This window comes from Hypoxylon fragiforme (genome assembly GCF_022984875.1).
Source record: "Hypoxylon fragiforme strain CBS 206.31 chromosome Unknown GGS25scaffold_6, whole genome shotgun sequence".
Lineage (NCBI taxonomy): Eukaryota > Fungi > Ascomycota > Sordariomycetes > Xylariales > Hypoxylaceae > Hypoxylon > Hypoxylon fragiforme.
In genome coordinates this window covers 1377503-1396531 of record NW_026054761.1, presented here as the reverse complement: position 1 = coordinate 1396531, position 19029 = coordinate 1377503, and the positions used below count along the sequence as shown (strand labels likewise).

General features: G+C 46.5%; 7 protein-coding genes across 7 annotated transcripts; 5 read left to right on the top strand and 2 right to left on the bottom strand.

Annotated features, from left to right (window-relative positions):
• Positions 1-678: 678 nt before the first annotated feature.
• On the top strand, positions 679-2109 carry GGS25DRAFT_494846 (ribosomal protein L1). Its single transcript, XM_049261389.1, has 2 exons — positions 679-827; positions 885-2109. Exons 1-2 carry the CDS (start codon positions 762-764, stop codon positions 1968-1970), a joined length of 1152 nt encoding a protein of 383 aa, XP_049115620.1. The 5' UTR covers positions 679-761; the 3' UTR covers positions 1971-2109.
• GGS25DRAFT_494845 (alpha/beta-hydrolase) lies at positions 2110-3431 on the bottom strand. Its single transcript, XM_049261388.1, has one exon. The coding sequence runs from the start codon at positions 3187-3189 to the stop codon at positions 2197-2199; it is 993 nt and encodes a 330-aa protein (XP_049115619.1). The 5' UTR covers positions 3190-3431; the 3' UTR covers positions 2110-2196.
• A 154-nt stretch (positions 3432-3585) lies between these two features.
• Positions 3586-4238, top strand: GGS25DRAFT_494844 (uncharacterized protein). The gene has a single exon (XM_049261387.1). It carries the CDS (start codon positions 3774-3776, stop codon positions 3999-4001), a length of 228 nt encoding a protein of 75 aa, XP_049115618.1. The 5' UTR covers positions 3586-3773; the 3' UTR covers positions 4002-4238.
• On the top strand, positions 4158-6472 carry GGS25DRAFT_522735 (uncharacterized protein; the record flags this gene model as incomplete). The annotated part of the gene is made up of 3 exons (XM_049264297.1): positions 4158-5284; positions 5346-5553; positions 5609-6472. The coding sequence occupies 3 exons, from the start codon at positions 4158-4160 to the stop codon at positions 6470-6472; spliced, it is 2199 nt and encodes a 732-aa protein (XP_049115617.1).
• A 2732-nt stretch (positions 6473-9204) lies between these two features.
• GGS25DRAFT_522734 (arsenical-resistance protein ACR3) lies at positions 9205-10598 on the bottom strand (the record flags this gene model as incomplete). Its single annotated transcript, XM_049264296.1, has 4 exons — positions 9205-9861; positions 9936-10022; positions 10084-10226; positions 10307-10598. 4 exons carry the CDS (start codon positions 10596-10598, stop codon positions 9205-9207), a joined length of 1179 nt encoding a protein of 392 aa, XP_049115616.1.
• A 2292-nt stretch (positions 10599-12890) lies between these two features.
• Positions 12891-14894, top strand: GGS25DRAFT_494833 (uncharacterized protein). The gene is made up of 4 exons (XM_049261386.1): positions 12891-13264; positions 13339-13354; positions 13479-13702; positions 13762-14894. The coding sequence occupies exons 1-4, from the start codon at positions 13195-13197 to the stop codon at positions 14298-14300; spliced, it is 849 nt and encodes a 282-aa protein (XP_049115615.1). The 5' UTR covers positions 12891-13194; the 3' UTR covers positions 14301-14894.
• A 300-nt stretch (positions 14895-15194) lies between these two features.
• On the top strand, positions 15195-17213 carry GGS25DRAFT_494830 (phosphatases II). Its single transcript, XM_049261385.1, has 2 exons — positions 15195-15465; positions 15534-17213. Exons 1-2 carry the CDS (start codon positions 15368-15370, stop codon positions 17014-17016), a joined length of 1581 nt encoding a protein of 526 aa, XP_049115614.1. The 5' UTR covers positions 15195-15367; the 3' UTR covers positions 17017-17213.
• Positions 17214-19029: the final 1816 nt, after the last annotated feature.

Here is a 19029-nt window from a genome sequence, read left to right as displayed (position 1 = left end):
TTGAAAGGTTGATTGCTTGGATTATTTGCTCATGCTGATTTTCGCGATCCGACACAGTGGTACGAGTAAGCAGATCGCTGTTGTCGTGATACGTCACTGTACGACTAGTGCATATGTACACGGTTTCAGCCAAAAGCGGGCTATAAGTATTCGGTCTGTATCTAAGATTCAATGCATTGATCAGTACCTTCGTAAATCTATGTTGAACTTTGGAAAAAGACGGCAATCATGACTACATGTATGCGAGTCTGCGAGAATCTACCTAACAGTTAGCTTTATTCTCATTCTGGGTTAATTAGGCTCTGTCCAAAAAGGGCAGTTGATTCGAGAAAACTAAACAATGATTGGCTAGATTAATTAAAGAGTGAATTTTGGAAATCATTCCAGAACACAAAATATCATTTTCCCAAGTATGATATAAATAGTATATCGAAAGTCTTCTTCAGAAAATAAAAGGCATAAGCACGTATACTAGGGACAATAGGAATTTGACTGTGTTTTGGAAATTTGGGTTCTTGGACAGATATGTAAAAGCAACTTCGATGTTGAACAATTGTTCAATGTTCCAAGAATTCGGGATAGTTTTCCCGAACTCATGGGCGCTCGGGCCACTAAGAATATCAGACCCATATAAATTACTTAGGTAAGATTCAAATCTTATCTTTGCAAAGGATTGATCTAAAGAAAAAAAAAACATTTATCGATTTGCGACTCGAGAATTTAGAAACAGCTTCATTCTCTAAATTCAATTTTGTATCACGATGGCCCCCTCTAAGAATGTCACCACACGGAGTGAGACTGCCGTCTCTCTCGTAGACCCTGATCAGGTATGTATGTCTTTATTGAGAAATCGGGCCTACATTCTAATATTGTACCACCATTAGACTCTCAAGGCCTCCAAATCTCTGCTGGCGCATATGAAGAAGGCCTCATCTCTGAAAGCCGCCAATACCGAGAAGAAAGACCTCTTGGCCGATCCCGATGATGAAGCCGGTACCAAGGAACAACAGATCATCCTTACCCTCACCACCAAACGTCACATAGCCGATTCCCGAAAACTTAAGCCCGCTAAGATCGTTCTCCCCCATCCTCTCAACAATGACCCCGAGACAACTATCTGCTTAATCACCGCGGACCCCCAGCGCGCGTACAAGAACTTGGTTGCTTCGGAGGAATTCCCCGTCGATATGCGCAAGCGCATCACGAGGGTTATCGACGTGACCCATCTTAAGGCCAAGTTCAAGTCCTTTGAGCAGCAGCGCGCTCTTCTGTCCGAGCACGATGTGTTTTTGGGTGATGCCAGAATCATAAACCGGTTACCTGCTATTCTCGGAACGAGATTCTACAAGACAACCGCGAAGCGCCCGATCCCAGTTGACATCCAGGCTCGCGTTCAAAAAGTTGATGGGAAGAAGGTAAAGCGCACCAAGGACGCAGACACCGTCAATGCCTGCACTCCCATTCAGCTAGCCGGAGAGGTCGAGAGGGCTGTCGGTGCGGCCCTGGTCAACCTTTCGCCTTCGACCAACACCGCAATCCGCGTGGGCACTGCCAGCTTATCCGCTGAGCAGATTGCCGAGAACGTCAATGTGGTAGCCAAAACTTTGGTTGAAAAGTTCGTGCCGGGCAAGTGGAAGAACGTCAAGAGTATCTACATCAAGGGCATGGAAACCGCCGCGCTGCCTATCTGGTTGACGGACGAGCTGTGGCTAGACCACAAGGACATCGTTGCCGACGGCTCCGAGGAGGCCAAGGCCATATCATCTACGGAGAAGGCGAATATTGGAAAGAAGCGCAAGTCGCTCGAGGGCCAGCCCGAAGAGTCCGAGCCTGTGCCAAAGAAGGTCAAGAAAGCGAAGGCCGCGAAGGCAGTCGAGGCTGACGACTCCAAGTTGGACCAGGATATCTCGGACCGAAAGGCGGCGCTGAAGAAGCAGAAGAAGGCTGCCAAGAAGGCTTTGGAAGTGTAGACGTTTTGTATGTATGCATATGACGACAGGAGTTGGGATCCCCGTAGCATGTTCTTACAATAAAAGAAAAAGACTTCTTCAACGGCGTATGGTGGGATGGATGAAAAAAGCTCGTAGCAGCAAAAGGAAATTCGGCGATAATAAATGTTACTTTCGATACCTTACGTCCTAACTATGACCCCTAACGTACAAGATGCATACATGTGTGAGTGAAGACCTAGTATAATTACAACTCTTCCTCCACCCAGCTATCCTTCGGGGCACTCTTCTTCAGGGGGCCGAAAAACTCATCAAATGTTTCCTCCAGTACCTCGTCTGAGATTTCCATGTGCGCACCCTTGACAGTCTTGAACTTGAGCCCGCCTTTCTTGTCGAGAGCCTTGAGGCCGATCCAGTCTTCCGTGTAGATCGGGAGCTCCCTGAGCGGGGTGACCTTCTCGTCGCTGACCTCCTCGAACCAGGCGGTCTCCTTGGGGATGACGGTGGTGTCGTCGTCGAAGACGTACATGACGAAGTGCTCGAGGCGGGCGATGTTCTTGGCGTAGGTCTGGTTCTTGAGGACGCGCTCGTTGTTGATGTCGGCGAGGAAGTTGGAGTGCTCGCGGTAGCTGTCGAGGTCGCGGGGGTCGCGGAAGTACTGCGCGGGCACGAGGCGGCCCTGCACCCAGGAGCTCCAGGTGTTGCCGTGCAGCAGCGCCATGGCGCCCTTGCACAGCCAGTCGGCCGCTGAGCACGCCTTATAGTCGACGATGCCGTTGTGCTGGCTGCCGAAGGTCACGAGGCTGCGCACGGGCGGGAAGTTGCACCGCTCGATGTACCCGCGCAGGAACTGGCCGCCCTGACTGAAGCCGACGGCGTCAACGGCGGGGGCGGTCGAGAGGATGGGGTGCGAGGCGAGGTCGTCGCAGACCTTGGCGATCTGCTCCGTCACGTTGCCGTAGAAGGTCGCGGTTCGGTCGTTGGAGGGGCTCTCGTCGAGTCGCACGTAGTAGACGAAGGTGCCCGGGTTGATCTTCTCAACTGCGGCGCCTACGGACTGTAGACCTTCGGCGGCGAAGGTGTCTCCCAGTCCGTGCCAAATGATGACAGGTAATGGTGTGTCATCTTCATCATCGGAGGTGGTGGAGGAGACTGGCCACTGGCTGGTGGGGGTAGCGAGAATGGGATGGAGGGCTGAGATTAAAGAAAGGAAGACGGGTAGTTTCTGTAGTACAGCCATCTTCTTTTTAATGGGAGGGGGGGGCAATCGTGTTACTTTGTATGTTGGTATAACTAATTTACAAGTCGAGTCTAGTTCAAGTTAAATTATCATATCATCCCGTAAAAGTACAGGAGAGATGATGTTCGATAGTTACGAAGAGGAGGATGGCAAATAATATGTAGAGTTAAAGATGGAAAGGAGGATACGTCAAGCTAGGTACTAGCATGCATACCCCTACTATATGTAGGCAAGCACATGGCAGTTACAATAGTGCTATGAAAAGAGACTTGGAGGTGGCTGAGCACTTGCAACCTTTCATTCCGAGGTCCTGGTCTTAATGGAGGCCAAGCTTCAGCTTTCACTCTTTATTGGCTGAAGGTTCGAGGTCCCCCCAAAGTGTATCGACTTATTTGGTTATCGTACAATACAACATTGAAATTGCCATGTTATGTATGTACTACATATGCAGTGTATAACTACTAGGTAACTAGTTACCTAGGGTATGTATGACACCCCTTGAATGATGAACCAGTGTAGAGCCAAAGGCTTCATACATACATCCCATATCGTCAATTTGACTTCGAATTCGTACTTCATAGACGATGGATTTACGGATTGATGAACTCGAAATTAAGAATAATTCAGCCATCATGGATGCACTGTTTTATTCCTTCTTCCATTCCAATAACTACCTCTGTTTTCTTGTCCTTTCTTTTCTCCACCTCAATCAGCACATGGGAATGAGATCCTACATGCAGACCTGTGTAGCCCTCAACTTTCCATTAGCCATTTGCTTCACTGCTATGAGCTTTCCTTCACATGACTATTGATGGTGATCATTTCATTATATTGATTTCTTCCCTTTTTTTCTTCTTAATCTTGTGCAGCTCTTGTCTTAAGCACCTTGACTTACAGACTGAACTTGAAGCTTCAAAGTTGTGAAACTTGTTTGCACTCTGGAATTGAATTACACTAACCTAGCAAAGATGGAACCGGCAAAGGACTTACCTAAGCTAGATGAGGTGGTCCGTGTTACACCACCAACGCCACCTTTGACGCCACCTTTGACGCCACCTTTGACGCCACCTAAATCGCATTTGAAGCTTGAGCTTGAACCATCCAACTTGAATGAAGCTTCCTCGGACTGGACTAACTATAATGCGATAAAGGGCCAAGGACAGGGCCCGGGTCCGAGTCTGGGCTCGAGTTCAAGCTCCGACGAATTGAAATCCATCACAGATTCACTCCGAGAGTTTGCGACGATTACCATTGGTACCCCGACCAAGGCCGCTAACCTTTGCTCGATTTCACGCGACTCCTGCCGCTTGGATAGTATTGACTGCGAGTTTGATGTGATTCACTCGCCATCCCTTCCCAAGGATTTCGTGTTTCCAGATGCCAACTACGTGAATTCGAAAGCTGATCGAAAGAATTCTCCTACCGTACTTGACGACAGCAACTTGAAGCAGAGCAACGCCGGGGTGTATTACACTCCAATCCGACCACGCAGAGTCCTTACCGACCCGGTTCAACACTTCGATACTTTCCTTAACTTGGACAATTCAGAAGATTTGGCCCATCCACACGAGTGGGAAGGCGATTCGGACAGCGATTGTCCGTCGGACAAAGCGGACAAGTCGGACAGCTCGAACAGTTCGGACGCAACTATCACACCTGTTTCGGTCGCTATTCGATCAGCATCCCGCGCATTTGAAGAGAAAACGACTATTCGAGGCAAAAATTCGAATGGAATCCAAAACCCGCTAAATGCGATTCAATTGTCCGATCCTTTCACCAGTTTCTCCACCGCTGGTTTCTCCCAAAGCCCCCCGGCTTTAGTCGATGAATCTAGCGGCAACGAGACTTTATCCTCGGGTGCTTTCGGGAATAAGAATATGGCGCCCAGCCATATCGAGAAGAACGATGCGATAGACATTCGCGATGGGACTTCTGTTGGCCCACATTTGGGAACCATCAAAGTCGGCCACCAGTATATTTCCGAGTCTCATATTCGCCGCATGCTCACCGAGAAACGATTAGATGCCGCTAGAGAAGCCAACTACCGTTTACAAGGTGTTCAGGTCATCGAGTCGACCAGAGAGGCTCTGTTGTTGTAAGTGGTTATTCTTGGGCTTTTGTAGATTCCAGGGACTCTGACTATTATCTGTTTCTAGACCGGTGAAGACGTACAATGCCGCGTGCACCTTTTATCATCGATTCCGTCTGGAACATCCTAATACGGATTACAACTACACTGAAGCTGCTCTGGCTTCTTTATTTGTAGCCTGCAAGGTCGAGGATACCTTAAAGAAGTCGCGCGAGATTGCGTGTGCTCATCACAATCTGAAGAACCTGGATCATCCCACAACGCAAGATGACAAGGTCAGTGATCTATGACATTGAACACTGCTGATACTGTGAGCTAATATACGATTAGATCTTCGATCAGCCATCCAAGGTAATCATTGGGCTTGAGCGATTCATAGTGGAAGCTATCAACTTTGATTTCCGTGTTCGGTACCCTCAGAAGATTCTTGCCAAGATCATTAAAAAGGTCCTTGGAAATCAAGTTAACGCCCCGGCGTTCTTTCACATAGCTTTCAATATGTCCATCGACATGTACAAGACCTATGCTCCTCTCAAGCATAGTTCTTTTACTTGTGCTTTTGTCCTTGCGCAGCTGACTGCACTGATTCTCGGTCAGTTCATTGACGAGTTTCAAGCACTTGACCCTCTTGATTGGCACACAGATAAGCAATGTGTAGCTGAAGCAAGTCTCGATCTCTTAGATCTTTATACTCAACACGGCAAGACGACCAAGGTTGGTCCAATCTTTGATTTGCAGGTTTTTATTGACACCCAAATCACGATCAACCAATCCGTGGACCGCGCTGGCCTCTCACGTCATGTCAACCAATGCAGAGAATGCGAGTCTGCAATACCTCCTCCTACGCCTGCAACGGATTCGCCAATGTCATTGAGCACGCCGTCCGCTGCTGGTACCAGCTCCACTAAGCGTGGGCCTAAAGGACCTGATGGTGGCACCACACGATTCTTGTTCGATGCTGATGAAGCAGTGCGAGAGAAACAGGTTTACGACGATTATGCCAAGGATGAGTACGAGGAATGGGTTGAAGAAGTTGAGGAACAGGTTCCCGAATCACGTGAAGACCGACGTCAAGAGCCCCGCGGCCCCAGAGGAGGCCGTCACGGCCACGGACGTGGTCGGGGCGGTTTCGACTCTGGTTGGAACCCTCGCAACCGTCACGACCGCCGTCGTCGTGGAGGCAACTTTTATTGATCCGGACCATAATGCACCTGACCCGTTTGTTTTTTCCCGATTTCTCAGTCTACGAAAAGTGTTTTAGGATGACACGTTGGCTCTATCCCTTAGACGCATCGGACGGAGTAACGGAATGATACCCAATTTTTCTATGATTGTATCGCGGTAAGCATTTGAATCCGCGTAGTTGTCGCTTCAAGGCCCGTATGGGGCATATACATGTACTTGCATGGTGTATTTTCTTACACCCTTCATCTCGAAAATCCCGTCGACGGCTACAATTCTATTTCACGCGAGATTCTGCGCGTCGGCTTAGCTATCGATATGACTCCTTTCTTTGAACAGTCGCCACTACATCGTCTACAAATGGCTTTCTGCGGTGTTTGCATTGCAGGCTTTTGAAGATCCTGTTGGTGGTGATGGTGAGTGAGCATTGAGCTTGGAGGGGTAAATTAACAGCAGCCCCCTGAGAGTTCAGTCCATACGATAGGCACGATTGGGCACGATTGGTCAGGCAAACAGACAGGCAGACAGATGCAATGAAACTACGTTGATAACTATTGTAGCTTATGTAAATTGGTCTCGTAGTGATGATTGTCTCCTCTCTTCTTTTCTTTTATTTTTTTTTCTGGCTTCGTTTCTTGGATTCACACGCTTGGTCTAGACGGCCTGTAGACCTAGGTAAATTCCTGGTATGCCTCACCAGAAATTGGACAACGTCCATGGAGATACATATTGGAGTTGTGTAACTAGAAATTAGACAGAGATATAGCAGCTGTGCCATCAGAAATTGGACAGCATGCGCCCCAAGCCGCAGCAACATACAATACATAATACCAGCGAATAGGGGGCTAGGTACCTCAGTACATGCATGATGTAGATACTACCCCCATCCATGTACTCAAGCACCTCAAGGCTTCAGAGCCTGACCATAAAAGTTGACTTAATCCTCCATTCTTTTCTTTTTAGTCTTCAAGTTCTGTAAACCTCATATTGACCATTATACTCCTTCAACAGCAGTACAGTATCCAGTATGCCACCCGTCAAACGTCGTCTACCGGATTCTGGAGGTGATCTATGGGGAGAAAATGAATCAGCCATTCGACAACTCTATGAAGTCGAAAGAAAAACACTTTGAGACGTGAAGCACATAATGGAACTGAACATGAATTTCCAATCATCCCGTAAGTTGGAAGCCCTCGAATCCATCTTTCTATCATTTAATGTACGCGAGCAATAAACTCATCATACTAAATATAGTCTATCAACTTATGAAACAAAGCTTCGCGATGGCTTTGGAGTGCGAAAGAAGCTGAAGAAAGAGGAATGGAAATGCAGTGTACCAACAGTATTTGAGCAGAGGTAGCAAGGAATTAGCAGTATATCTCAACGGGACGAAGATTCCGTGGAGTAAAGTGTGGAAGGAGGTTAGAAGATCTGGAGCCCAGAAAATAAGCAACGGTAAGTCCCTAGTTAGGCACTTCTACTTTAAGCCGGTGTCTAATAGTTAGGTAGCAAGAAATACTGCACTTCCGCCAGGCGTGGTTGTGAGAACCCCTTCTCCGGTGGCACGTCTACCCATGTTGCCTCTACCAGCCCACCAAGGACTATCACCATGGCACCACCAGGGCCATCTATGCCATCCCTTGTACCAAACTCAGGGGCTCTTACTCATTCTTAATGCCCAAAGCATAGCCGGCTCGTTTCCGAATGGCTCATACCACCGGGATCGTTCGCTCTTTGAGATAGACGAACCCAGTGCTTCAGTGTCTATTGGACTTGCTATAAACCACTACCAACGTGAACTGCGTGATATTCCATCCAGCGCGTTGCTGGGTACTAGGTAAAATGCCTCGTAAGTGCCATAAATTTGCTCATATATATGAAAACGGCAGGATAGAAACTGACAGGTGCAATATAATTGGCCCGTACTACTGAAGTACACGTACCGAGTCAAACGCTAGACAGTCTATTAAGCATTGAAAATATCACGAGTACCAGGCCAGAGCGGAAGTTAATCGACTCTTAGACAACTACAGTTCCCTCATTCATAGGGTCTTCGGTGCCTACATTGACGTTTGATGCCTACGAATACTTGGGCAAAGTCATCTACTTGATTTCAATCAATATGCTCCATTGGGAGGACGATTTATGTCACACCGTGTTAGAAATCCTTTTCAACCGAATCCCTCATACGCTTGCGTTGGATCACCCCCAAGAGTGCCCTAACAAGTATAATGCCGGTTGAAATTGATATACACCATTTTTGTAAAGACCTTGAAATGAGCTTACACGTAAGATCAGGAAGAATTTCAAGTTATGAGATGTTTGTATATTTACTACGATCATGGTGCGTTGCTACAGAACAGCCCATGCGACCCAGGCATACTCAGCTTTCTTCAGCTACTTCTAGCTAATACGTTATATTTCGAATCGCTGGTTGATAAAATCCGGCTTATTCTGGATAGAAATCCAGACTATCGCGACTTGCCTGATTCCGGAGCACCTTTGCTAGAGCTTTGTCTGGTGGGAGGGGGGGTATCAATGCTCAAACGAGGAAGGTTGTGTGATACCTACTTTAAACGCGTTGTTATACTCTTTGAAAGCTACCTGAGTACCTAGTGTATGGTTTGATGAGAGACACTTTGTGTATGAGCAACTCATTTTTCGGATATCTTCAACCTAGGCGTCTTTGATACCTAGTAACTTAGAAGAATCACAATTGGACTAAGTGTTCAAGATCTTGCAAATCAGTCTTTCCAGGCCCACCTATTCCCGACCCATTTAACGACATACACAAGCCCGAGTAGCACGGGAACTTCGATCAAGGGCCCAACGGTAGATGCCAGAGCTTGATCACTGTTAGGACCGTAAGTCGCAATGGCGACAGCGATAGCGAGCTCGAAATTGTTGCTCGCCGCAGTAAAGCTCTGGGTGGTGCCGAGAGCGTAGCCAAACCCACATCGATGTGTAGCCCATAGAGTGACGAAGAAGATGATGATGAAATACACGATCAGGGGGACGGCGACGCGCAAGACAGATACGATCTGATGGACGACTTGCTGACCTTGATACGCGAACAGAACCAGGATCGTGTACAGGAGACCGATCAGAGACCAAGGCGCCACGAATCTCAAAAAGACGCGATCGTACCATCCAGGGCCGGCCAAAGCCCGCAGTCCAAAACGTGACAACATGGCCGCGCCGAGCGGGATACCGAGAAAGGTCCCCACACTGGTGGCAACGACTTCATACGATATATCTAGGGTTCCGGATTCATGGCTAATCACACGAATGAAGAGGACGGCCAACGGGGCGAATAATATCATCTGAAGGATGGAGTTGACGGCCACGAGAATGGCGCAATATTCGTTATCGCCACCAGCTAAGCTCGTCCATATCAAGACCTACATATACCTATTAGTCTTCAAGTTCGCTCTGCCTTGTGCAAGTAGATGAATGTTCTTGGAAAACTGCATACCATTGCGATACACCTACCCAAGCCCACGAGTATCAACCCGGTACGAAGCTCGGGCTCATCCGGCAAACACGCCCATGCAAGCGCCAGCTAGATGAAAGAGTAGAAATTAGCCAAGTGCGCGCAGTGGTAATGACGGAGATAACAATACCATAAGGAACGGAGCGACGACCCAGTTCATAAACACACTGAACGCGATCTGTTTCCAGATCCCCCGGTGGGAGAATATCTCGTGCAGAGTCTCGTACCGGACCTTGCATAATATGGGGTACATCATCACGAGCAATCCGACCGCTGCGGGCGTAGGTGGCGAGTCAACATTAGAGCATCCCCGAATGTACCCAAGGGAGGGAGAGAGATGGGGGGCGACATACCTATCGGCACCGAGACACCGACGAACTGGCCCTTCTGCAGGGCATCGGTGGTCCCCGGCACGAAGTTTCCCAGAAGAATCCCGATGATCATGGCGAGCAGGATCCACACAGCGAGGAAGCGGTCCAGCCAGCCGAGCGACTTGAACGCAGACTGCTTCGGCGAAGCTGTGGAGACATCGCGTTGGTCCTCGGCACCGACAACTTTCTCCGCGTCGCTGTTCGGCGCAGAAACTGGAAAGACACGGACTTGCTCCGTGCTGGGGAAGCGGTCGGGCTTTGTGTCCCCTTCCATGGCTTGCGGTATGAAGCGTTATCGGTTATCCCTGATCATTTGTTGTCGTCGTCGCTCTTTCGACACTAGCACTAATATAATAACCCCTGTTTGTCACGAGAATTTTTATTTATCTTTGAACCCAGAAGTCATTGATAAAAAAACACTGGCTCTGACGTGAAAGTATTGAGGACTTGCTTGTAAGTTGATTTTGTTTGAAGTCTCTTCTTTGAACTTATCATGGGAAGAAACAGCGGGAAAAGTTAGGTAGCTTTCTTATCCAATCAGACGAAAGGGAATGGCTCTCTAGCAGATCGGCGGTCTTGTCCACCAAGAAGCCGGAGCACTTATAGATTAAGTACCTGCATGCATGCATGCATATGTAATTAGCCGGTAACTACCTATGTAATGAACCTAGAAGTCTTCCAATCATAACCCGGCGAGAGTATGTATGTAGGTAAGAATGTTACTGGGAATGGTGGCTAATTTCTATTTTTCTACTTGCTACCTACTGCGCGCTGTTCACGCCGCGAAGGAAAAAAAAAGGAAAAGAAAAAGGAATACACAGGTAGGTAGGGGGGTTTTCGGACCTTCCTACCTATCCAATTGAGATCAAGTTCGTACACTTAGTGATTATAGTACTCTTTGTTGAAGCGTAAAGTAAAAAATGTGTAGGTATTTTCATCGTATAAAGAAGTACCTAAGGGTATCTAGGGAAGACAAAAATCAACCGATAACTGCCAACGATCCCCAACGGAGTTTCCGTTGGCGATACAATACTTCTAAAAGCTACTTGCCTACCTAGGTAGGCAGTATTTGTTCGATTCCTGGGTCATAGGGTGAATCTAGCGATCGCACTTAGTAGCTTCAATGTTTTCCCGACATGGACCTATTAGCAATATATATAGATAGGAAGTTGGCAAGGATGAAACTTGTAGTGAGCTGAAACAGAGTAGCCTCGGATTTTGATTAGGCAAGGCCATCGACGCTACGTAGTGGCTAGGTACCAATTATTAGATCGATCAGAGTTCATCTTGAAAGAGTGCTTATGCTAACAGAAATTCTCCTGTGAAGCAAGTGACTCCGCATAGCTGCCCAGTGCATCTGCATGTCACGATACCCACAATGCCTCGAGGCGGAAGACCGCATATGCTTGAACACGTATCGCGAATAAAGAGAGGGAGAGAGATATGTATTATCAGCTATATATGTAGAGCTGGGGGGCTGATAATGTAGGATGTAAATAATACATAGTAAACTAACATCGATGGAGAAACCTAGTTCTTAGAAAATCGTGAGCATGGGGTATATGCCATGTCTTATTTTAATGTTATATGGAAATAATAGAATACCTAGAACCATGTGCACCTAGGAGATGATAGTGAGTCCTCATGGGTGTCGGATCCGGGCCGAGCCGGGCTAATATTTGCCTAGTTATTCCCCTCCTCCTTCGACTTCAGCTGTGTCTTGGCTGGTGCTGTCAGGCGCTACGTGTCTACGAGGCTGTCATGAGAGCAATCAACCCCAATGGTGCTAATCGTACCGGTCACTCGTCAAGCATCCATGGATAAATGGCAACGATAGCATCGGCAGGTGATAAAATGCCAAGGCATCTTGGGCAAGGATTCAGTCAGTCAGCAGGTACCTGGCTGCCTAGTTACTGACAGCTGTCAAGATCTTCGGACAAGTTGAGGCGAACGAGAGGCATGTAATGTAGCTAGGGTAGACCTTTCAAATAGGTTGATCGTTTGGGGGCACATGGTAGTACACATAGGTGCATCATGGTAGGTAGGATGGCTCGGAATCTTTTCAAGTGTTGGAAACTGGATAAGAAATGGGTAAATATCCATTGTAGTAGTATGGTGCTAATATAGAATTACTCATGTTGGTCTAGATACATATGGATACTGAAGAATTGAATAGGATGATGAATATGATTGTAATGGACGTAATGTATATGTAGATTTGTTCTTGATGTTGTTGCGATATCTTGCTGTTCAAAGCGCTATGACGCAGAGATTCAACGGATAACTAACCCCATTATTTGCACAACTATGGATAGTATTGTACTGTACAATACTATGTATGCGATCATTAAAGTACTGGTGGGCGATAAGCAAGTACTAACCGACATCCATACATCCGATGTATTGGCCTCTTCCAGCTTGCACTTGGTACATAACTAATACGAAATACATTAGGCAACTTCAGTACCGGAAACTACCTATTCAGTACATAGGCCCATAAAATCCTAACCTTGAATGACGCACCGACCACGCCGTTGTTAGCGTACTAGGTACTAGGTAGAGATACTAGGTACCAACGTTACCAACGGGCGCAAGGACAGAGAGTACGTACAACACCCTAGCAAAGCAGTGGCCCATCATTCGTCATTTTCCCACTTTCCATACAAATCCAGCCACCTCAGCAGCTTCTACTGCACATTCCTCTTCACCAATACGACTTCGTCAACCCCCGAGCCATTCTGCAACACCTATATCTGCCTTAGAATAGCACGCGACCACAGTCTACCTCAAAATAATTCTTTGATATCTTTTGCGGCACCTCAATCATTTCCACGAGTTATTAGAAATACTCCATTACACCCGAGAAAAATATGGCTCCTCCGCCTTCTGCGAGTCTGCCATTGAGCGAGAGGGTTCTGGCACTCGCCAAAACCTTGCAATGTAAGTCATGCTCATTTTTTATCTTCACTCTAGATTACTTCATTGTAGCTAAGCTAATATTTGAGGGGATATAGTCGCCTGGTTCAGCGGGTACGTCATGCTTTCTTTATGAATGGAAACACCTCGACGCCTTGTCTTGCTTTGTTGCTGCTCGGCAGCTCGAGGCCGACTTTTTGACGAGACTTGACCGCTAATGGATTGTTTATGTTTACAGACACCTCGTCCTCCTCCTATGTATCTTCCGATACTCCCTTTCCTTCATCGCCTTTAGTTATACCACCCGCTGGGCTCGCTTCACTTATCGCACGGCTTTCGTCTCCGCAGCCCTTACATATGGAATCGTTGTTTACAAGACATGGCGAGCTCGACAGAAGGTCGGCGCGAAGTATCCAGGTGGAGCTTTGGGAGTTCTAGCCGATGAGAACGTTCAGTATCTCGGTATGTCATTCTTCATCCCTAGGCCAATCGACTATCCTGCTAACTAATCCCTTCAACAGCTATGTCATTGGTCTGGCTTCTCGCCCCCCAATATTCGCTTGCTATGATCCCGTACGGCATCTACTCCGTCTTCCACGTTGCGACTTACACTCGTAACAACGTGATTCCCACCATCCAGCCCAGCAAGACCCCAGCTGGCGCGTCTCCTGGTGCTAAGCAGAGTGCCAACCCCATTGCCGAGGCTATCGGCAACTTTGTCAAGCAGTATTATGATGCCTCCATGTCCATCGTGTCCGCTCTGGAGATTCTGCTATGGTTCCGATTGTTCCTTTCTGCAATCCTCTTTCAGAGCCGCTCTTGGATCCTAATTAGCGTATATACCGCCTTTCTCCGAACTCGTTTCGCCCAGAGCACCCACGTGCAAGACTCTTTCAGAATATTGGAATCTCGCGTCGACTCACTAGTTGGTGCTCAAGGAACTCCACCAGCAGCCCGAACTGTTTGGGATGCTGTCAAGAATGCCACGCGTCAGTTCCATGACATCACGGACCTTAGCAAGTACACGGGTGGATCCGCTGTACCTAAGAAGACCTCCTAGACTGCATGCGGTAATTCCTACCACGAGCAAGATTGATCATAGTTGGGTGCCTACGGTGAGATGGCGTAAAGACATGTTTACATGTCAGACTATGAAGGGGATGGGCGGTTTTCTAAGACAATAAACGAGGACTCTGAAGCAGAATCTGGGGTGGAGAAGAAATCAGGTTGCAGTTCACAAGGGAGGATAGACGACGCAGTCAAGTTAAGGTCAGTCGAGGCAGATGATGAGAGGTAGAAGGATGCTCTACGCAGTAAATGGTTTGAGAGGTCCTATTTCTTGAGCTGAAGGATGGCAGGATGGGTGGAAATTGGTGGCTTGTATTACATCAGAACGGTTAATGGGACCTTTGACATACTAGTTTCTTCTAAAGTTGCTACTCTGAGATAAATTGATCCAGGGAACCTCAAGTATTTGCAAACTAATTATCTCATACCTAGGCTGGGTGGTGAGTATATCTAATTCATGGTAATGTCACTGGTATTCCTCTACTGCGTACCTATGTACATGTATGTAGTAAGAAAGGCATATATGTAGTTAAGGTACCTAGTACGGACTTCACTACGGTATCGCCATATAACCTTTATACTTGAAACTACCCAAGTCGAAGCCAAAGCCAAAGACATTTACGAGACGAATAAACTCCTTATATCAGTATGATTATATTAGTATGATGTATGTAACGGGTGTGTATTTTGATCGTGAATTCGATCCAGCCCTTACACACGCCGTAGTACTAGGTAGTTAGCATGTCAATGTTCAAGTTCTTACACAATGTAGGTACTTAGGTACAAAGCTCTACTAGTAGGTAAGCGGCTGATAAATGATGTAGGGATAAATGCTGACTTAATCCCGTATCCCCACTCTTTCTGTTAGCTCGGAGATCTGGCGTCTCCATTCTTTTTTGAGCTTCTCGTTTCTTTACAATTGGCTTCCGACCAATTACTTTTGTCCTTGCTTTTGCCTCGCTTTGCTTTTAAAAGAAACCTTACGCAGCATGTGAATTTAGAAAAGGCTCCCATAATGCCAACTAATTGTACATCAATTAATCAACCAATTTCCAAAAAATGGCTTCTTTGCTGCGCCAGATAGTCGCAGGGCCTCGTGCTAGGCATCCTGAGGCAGGCCTGGATTTATGCTATGTCACCGATAATATAATCGCAACGTATACATGATCCTCATAACCCCCAGTTTTATTCCTACTGCATTGAGGCTGATAGATCCTTCCACTAGGTCGGGCCCTTCTCAAACGTACCCCCAGCGAGCCTATCGCAACCCGCTCGATCGTCTCGTTGAATTTCTTGACTCGAAACATGGAAAGAATTGGGCAATATGGGAATTCCGTGGCGAGGGCACTGGTTATCCAGACGAGCTCGTTTACAATCGGATCAGACATTATCCCTGGCCGGATCATCACCCTCCTCCGTTTAGGCTAGTGCCTATGATTATTGCAAGTATGCGGAATTGGCTTCACGGAAATGATCTCGATGCCGATGGCGTCGACGCAGCTAATGCAAAGAAGAACTTGGTCGGGAAAGTGTTGGAATCATGGAAAGATAAGAAAAATAGTCGAGTGGTGGTTGTACACTGTAAGGCCGGTAAAGGCCGTAGTGGAACTATGGCTTGTAGTTATCTCATTGCTGAATGTGGCTGGACACCAGAGGAAGCCCTCGCCAGGTTTACCGAGCGGAGGATGCGTCCAAAGTTTGGTGCTGGTGTGACTATCCCGAGCCAGCTTCGGTGGATAGGATACGTCGATCGCTGGGCTAAGACGGGAAAGAAATTTGTCGATCGGGAATTGGAGATACTTGAGGTTCACGTTTGGGGACTACGCTCCGGCGTGAAGCTTTCAGTGGAAGGGTTTGTGGAAGAGGGCAGGAAAATCAAGGTCGTACACACGTTCACGAAACAGGAGCGATTGGTAGTCGAAGGTAACGCGCCGGGCGATAACGGAGTCCTGGACATGCTCTATGATATGGCCGGTTACGGATCTAACACTGCAACAGAACAAGAAGTACTTGACGACGCAAGGAAAACAGAGGATCCGGCTAATGATAGCTCTACAACAACATCTCCTGATCAACCCACGCCGTCATCGGCCACCAATCCCAAACCAAAGCCGAGCCCCAAATTCATATCTAAACTCTCCCGTAGTTCATCCACTGATTCTGTCCATTCTGCGCCAGAAAGCAGTACACAGCAAAATCTAGAGAATTCCGCAAACTCCTCTTCGTCAGCTATCAACAACGATGGGGATGCTGAGCCTGGTGGTATGGCCGTCATCTTCAAGCCTACAAATCCGATCAAGTTACCGAATAGCGACGTAAATATATGTATCGAGAAACGCAACCGCGCACCTACCTCCATGGGCTTTACTGTGGTAACCGCCGTCGCGCACGTATGGTTTAATACTTTTTTTGAGGGCAACGGTCCGGAACAGGACGGCATTCCAGACCAGAACGGGGTATTCGAGATAGACTGGGACAAGATGGATGGGATCAAGGGGTCAAGCCAAAAGGGAACACGAGCAGCTGACAAGATTGCCGTGGTGTGGAGGTCTACTGTGCCGGAGGGCGAGGCGAAGGGGTCAACCATGCCTAGCGTAGACTCGCCTGTGCCCCAGATGCCAGCCGCCGACTGGAAAGGTGGGAATGATGAGGATCCGAACAACGAGAGGCATCTGGGCTTGCGAGGACATAGTCCGGATAGTGTATAGATATGATGCTTTTGCGAGCATACCATGCGGGAGTCCTGAATTTTGACTTTTCTTTTACACATAATGCAGTTCTTCCGCCTCCCCCCTTTTTGGTCGGTTTAGAAGACAGGATATACTTTACAGAGGTTATAATTATTCAAGCCAGTCTAGAGATCCGTAAAAGCATAAGACATAGCGGTGATCAGTGACTTCATCCCATCTATATCTGCTAAGCTTCAAGTTGGTATGTGATCTTAGCACTTGATCTGTTTTTCATCAAACATTAGGTACCTAACCTAGGCATGTCACGTGGGGTCAGATCGTCCACGTGATCATCCTACAAATCAAATCACATGACTACGGTGCACCATTAGTGCACATCCGACAAAACTTTATTTTTTATTTTCTAATTTCTAATTCCTAATTTCTAATTCAATTTCAACCAACAGCCATCAATCAATACGCTAATGTACAACTTCAACGCCTTATATCTCATTCAAATAAATTCGCAAAATTCCCAAACCAGTTGCATCTTTGTTTCCTTAATTGGAAAAACTGATAGATATATGTTTTTGTTTTTGTTTTTTTTGTTTTTTTTCAAATCTTAGACCCTTATATTGATTGATCTTTTCGGCCGCTACTGTAGATGCAACTATCCTGAATTCAATTGAGATGCGGCTCAGGTGGCCCATGCGCGGTACCACATCAAGCTTTCAACCTATTACAACTCATCCAAACAATCTTCAAATCTTGAATTTAAGACATTAATCTAGAGATCTCAATTCAAGGATCAGATTGAGCCCAGTTGCACGCTTCTAGCAGCCATATTGCAGAGTTTATTCAAGGTTGAACTTGCAGGTGCCAGCTGTTGAGCTTGCAGGTGCCAGGTGTTGTACTAGAGCCACAAGATACTGCAGATTGGGTGTTGCTCTAAATAACAATCAGCCGGTCTCAGCTCCCAGCTTTGAATCCTAATAACTTTTTGAAGTCTATAGCTGCAAATATGTAACCTATATCATTTGAAAGCTTATTTAATTCTAAGTTGAATGATATAGGTTGTACTATGGTGATATACCTAGATGGATAGCTTTTTGATCTTTAAGTAAGTGGTGATATCCCTCAGGTTAATCGGCTGTATGTTGGCTTTGAGGGATATCACGTGCGATCGAGACTGCCAACTTATTTATCTGAATAACTTCCTAACCAGATATCGCACCATAATGCAACCTATATCATTAATTTCAGAATTGCATGTGCTTTCTATTGATATAAGATATATGGTTGTGGCCTTATATCATTGAGAGTTATTCAGCTATCAAGCCGACGTGTCTATTTATCAGCCTTCTATTAGCCAGTATAAATACTAACAATACTGTATATACACACTGTATTTTAGTGTATTAATTGATGGCTGCTGGTTGAAATTGAATTAGAAATTAGAAATTAGAAATTGAAAATTGAAAAATAAAGTTTTGTCGGTTGTGCACTAATGGTGCACCGTACATGACGGCTTCTTACCCACCTATTACACTTATAAGATTCTATCGCTACGCCAAATGAATAATCTCTCATTTGTATAGGTAAGTAGGTATTTAAGGCTTTGTGTAAGATATCCCCAGATACTTTCTACTTCTATCCCATACTTAAGTAATTCTTATGGAAAGAGTCATTGTTCCAAGTAGTGTGAGAAATTCACAGGGAAAGTTTTAGTCAGGTAAAGTAGGCGTGAATGCTCTCAATTAAAGCGGAATAGCTAGCTACCTACTTATGGTGGGCATGAGTTCATGTTTTACATGATGCCTATGTCGCAGTCAACTGCCTCTTGGCTACATCGAGGAATCTAATACATACTTATGTCGCAGGGTGCCCAACATGACTACCAGTCAGGTGATCAGTCACTGGATTACTTAATCAGGATCTGAGCATATATTCTCAATCCTAATGGCTGAGCTCCCCTCGTCCATCTCTTACTCAATAATATAACGCTCTTTCTAAGACCTGGAGATCTTCTTAGTATTATTGACTAAGCACACT